General features: G+C 26.3%; 1 protein-coding gene across 3 annotated transcripts in view; it reads right to left on the bottom strand.

The window, feature by feature from the left end:
* Window positions 1–85: 85 nt before the first annotated feature.
* Rab30 (RAS oncogene family member Rab30) overlaps window positions 86–4,125 on the bottom strand; it is a 19,631-nt gene continuing 15,591 nt past the window's right edge. For 2 of the 3 annotated variants that reach the window (XM_014433305.2, XM_014433306.3), the window contains exons 6-7: window positions 2,754–2,905; window positions 86–1,191 (exon numbers count right to left, since the gene is read on the bottom strand). In XM_014433305.2, the coding sequence (XP_014288791.1) occupies window positions 1,093–1,191; window positions 2,754–2,905 (251 nt within the window). In that variant the 3' untranslated portion in view covers window positions 86–1,092. Of the gene's footprint in view, window positions 1,192–1,298; window positions 1,768–2,753; window positions 2,906–4,125 lie in introns of those variants that run through there. The other variant, XM_067051940.1, reaches the window with a different exon arrangement.

Genomic DNA, 4,125 nt, shown 5'->3' with positions numbered 1-4,125 from the left:
TATATTAGTTTTTTGACAACTTTAGATATACAACTGATATGTATACACAGCAATTAACAAACAAATATTACACCATAAGAGTATAAACAAAAAGCTTGTTAAAGTTGAACAGGTTTATTTTTATAAAATAAAAATTAGTCAAAAAGTTAAATAATTAGTTCTAAAATGATGTTTCATGACAAAATACAGTTACAAAACTTAATCAGAAACAATAAATAAATGAGAACAGTAGAAAATAACAAAATAGATAAATTTGAATAACATTAAAATAAATATCTAGATCAATAGGCATAAATATTCTTTTAGTACTATAAACTGTCTGTTATAATATAAAATAAATAAATATTATAAAAATTCCTCAACACCCACAACTGTGAACAATGAAGGACCATAAAAGAATTTGTTTAATAATATTTAAATAATTAATTCTAATCGTTTATCAAAATCTTTTTCAATACTATGAAGCATAATATTTTCAAATGAGCTTGAGAGCATGAAAACTATTAAATAAGTTCTTTGATAAATCCTGAACATATTCATTTTTTTGAAAATATAGAACAGTAAATATTTACAAATTCACCACATAAAAATTAGTAAAATTAGGTGCATTTTTTTTTTTTTTTTTTTTAATAATCATACAAGATCTCTCTTAAATTTCAAGTTATCACTAAGGGAAGTCCTTAAATTTCCTTTTCATCTATGGATAAAACATTAAGTTTTATAAAAATATTGTTAATACCAAATATGATATAACTAAGCTGTAATTTCAACTTCTCTTTTACAAACATTATGAATCCATATAAAACAGTAACTAATTAAATAAAATCACTAATTCTAAACTAAATGAATTACAAATTGATTTGTTAAATATAATAAATTTTGATTAATTAAAAAAGTATAGGATTCACAAAACTTCATTTAAGAAAAAAAGTGTTTTTCTAAACATGAATAACAGGTAAAATATGAAATAAATTAAAAATATGTGATAGTGAGTTATAAAGTATTGTTTAAATAAACAATTCTTATCTTGCCCAAACCTGTGCTCATGAGATAAAATCACATTTATAAACAAATTAAATCAGATATAAGTTATTAGTTTCCACAACATGTGACATCAATTGAAGTAGTTCTCCTGTTAATATTTTGAGAATTGATTTCATCATATCGTGGAAGTTCTTTACTCTTTGCTTGCTAAAAAAAGAAAGTATGAAATAAATTAATGATAAACAAAGTTAATGATTAATCTTCTAAAAAAAATAGAAATATAAAAATGAAAAATATTTTTTCAATCTGTTAATAATCTATAGGTAAATAAAGAGAGGTTAACCAACACGAGTTATCTTGTAGTTTTTTTTCACATATTTCACAATACTAAATAAACAAAAATATTCAAGATACATTTGCACCCTCCATTTATGAGTATTTTTATTTGACTAAGTATAACAATGGACAAGAGCATTGTCTTGCTGAAATATTTCTTTATTCTGCTTGACTCAAGAAATGTACTTCTCTTTTAAAACTTCTTTATACTAAAGAGTATAAAATATACTCTTTTGCATTGTCATATTTGAGCATCAATAGCCCTACCATTTGGAACAAGCTCCAAGTGATCATAATTCCACCAAACATAAAGCATAATTTTTGTTTCCAGAATTGAATCAAAACACTGTTGCATAGTGATGTACTAAATTTCCCTCCTCCACTGCACTAATTGTCTCAACTGATGTCTTCGCACTTAGTTCTTTTTTCTGGTAGTACCTCAGAAGACTACAAATAAAAAATCTTTTTTAAAAATTTTCCCACATGTTCAGTGAAATTTATAAAACAGAATGTAAAGCAGAGACAATTGGCATACATAATTAAATAAAGGATTAGTTAAATTAAACAATAATTTATTTATTTTATACATCAGAGATGAATAAGGATTTAAATGGAGACTTGAATGTCAGCAAGGAATTCATGTACAAAGATTTTAGGTATGACATTAATGTGAAGGGGTGTCGGACCACCCACAAAAATCCTGGTCTACCCTGTAAACTCTTTGACATTTTGTTTTGTTTCTAAAGCTAAATCTGTAGTTGATAATAAAAACTACAAGCAGAAATATCTGTCATAACCAAAAGCTTCTCATTTCACCAGAAGAATATGGTTTGATTTTTCAATATTACTCCTGGTGCCTCAGAGGACTGTAAGATATTCTATCAACTTCACGCTTTCTTTTGACACTTAAAATAACACAGTGTAAAACATTCATTATCTTTGCTATATTAGTTTGAGAAATATGGAGGGGGTTCGAACTAACAATTATTTAATTTTTTGGGAATTAAAGATGTTGTCTTTCCATTATTAAAAAGTGACTAATTGAAAACTAACATAAGTTTTAAAGAAAAACAGAGAAAATGAACAAATACATACATTTTTACTGGATTATCTTTAATGTTTTTAACACTAGTAAATACTTATTTTGTATTGTTTTGCACTTTTTTTAGATTTAATAAATAATAAAAATAGTTAAAAACTTTTTTCTTCACTTATAACCCTATTAATATTTGAGCAGCTCTTATAGTAATAAATATAATTTTTTTTTTTTAATAGAATAGTTTTATCAGTTGGAAAGATCCTGAATAGAATAAATTCACCCTTTAAAGTAGTGCTTAAAAAAAGTTTTTTTCCAGGAGGTATATTTTTTCAAGAAATAGAAATAAGAATATAAAACGATATAAAATTGTATCTTAATATTTTAATAATCTTGCCTCCATAAGTTCTGTTGCTATTTTAACAAACAAATTTTCCACATTATCAGATTCCTTGGCTGATGTTTCTAAATAGTACATATTATGCCTTTGAGCAAAATCTTCACCAACATGTGTAGGGATTTCACGATCGTCTCTATCAATTTTGTTGCCTGCAACAAGAAAATTTTAGATATAATATTACATTTTTGCAAAAGTTCTTTGTTACATTGACCTGATTGAATCTTTATGACTATAATATTACATACTTTACATGTGCATTCACAAGCATCGGAATATTTTAGTAATAAACCAATAAAAATATGATTTAATATTACGATTCATCATTTCATAACAAGCATTAGGGTAACATTTGATCACCTGATTGGATAAAACTATATTATAATTAAAAACTATCTAAATATAAAAATCATAAATCCTAATCATAATCATAAATTAATAAATTTACTGCCTGAAGAGAAAAGATAAATCAGATTCCTTTGAGGTTTGGAAGAAATAAGAAAGCCTTAGATATTCAAATCTGAAAACATTACTAACACATTGATCAGTAAATTAGAATAATGATATCCGACTATTCTGAGGTCTTAAATGATTTCTACTTTTTATAAAGTATAATTGCTGTAATTAATGATACATAAATAATAATATATACATAAGTAAGAATACATACATAATTATAAATATTTTTTAGTTCAATTATTTTGTCAATCGGATTTCTTTAAAAGCTCTAGTTTTAATTTTTTTAATTCAATTTTTTTTTTGTATTTTGATTTTACGAAGCTGCAATCCTTTTTCCTTTTCAAATTCAAATCGCTCTCTATCCAACACAAGGTGTTCTGCTAATACCTCTTCTGTTTTTTTTCTCCGTTGTATTATTAAAGTTATCCATTGTGATTTAATAACAGGGTTATGAAATAATAACTAGCACAAACACGAAAACTAACCTGACACAACAAACAAAAATGGTGGCGAGCTCAACTGGTCTATTGTGACGTCATTCTCCATTTAACAAACCAAGTGACAGACTCTCAGCCATGTTACATGTTATTTCGTTTTACCACGGCAAAAGAAGGCAATTTTTTTCTATTTAACACGCTTTAACATGTTAAACTAAAGATCATGAATACCCCTTATAGCTGCCACACAAAATAAGTTCAAGGGAAGGGTACAGCTGTAAACCAACAACTAAAGTAGCAGATTATCAACTTTAGACCCTTTAGAGAATAACTCTTCCTTGGACACTTCAATGTAAAAATTGGCAAAGAGCGATTGCTTTTCCAGGTGATAGGAGCCATTTTTGCTGCATCCATAGGATTAGCTGTGGGATAGACGTCATTAAGATCAAAGCAAATCTATAACGCCACATGGATCT

Source organism: Halyomorpha halys, unplaced genomic scaffold, assembly GCF_000696795.3.
Source record: "Halyomorpha halys isolate HHAL.00 unplaced genomic scaffold, Hhal_1.1 Scaffold1184.1, whole genome shotgun sequence".
NCBI lineage: Eukaryota > Metazoa > Arthropoda > Insecta > Hemiptera > Pentatomidae > Halyomorpha > Halyomorpha halys.
Note: the sequence above shows the minus strand (reverse complement) of the source record. Positions and strands in the feature narration are given on the sequence as shown.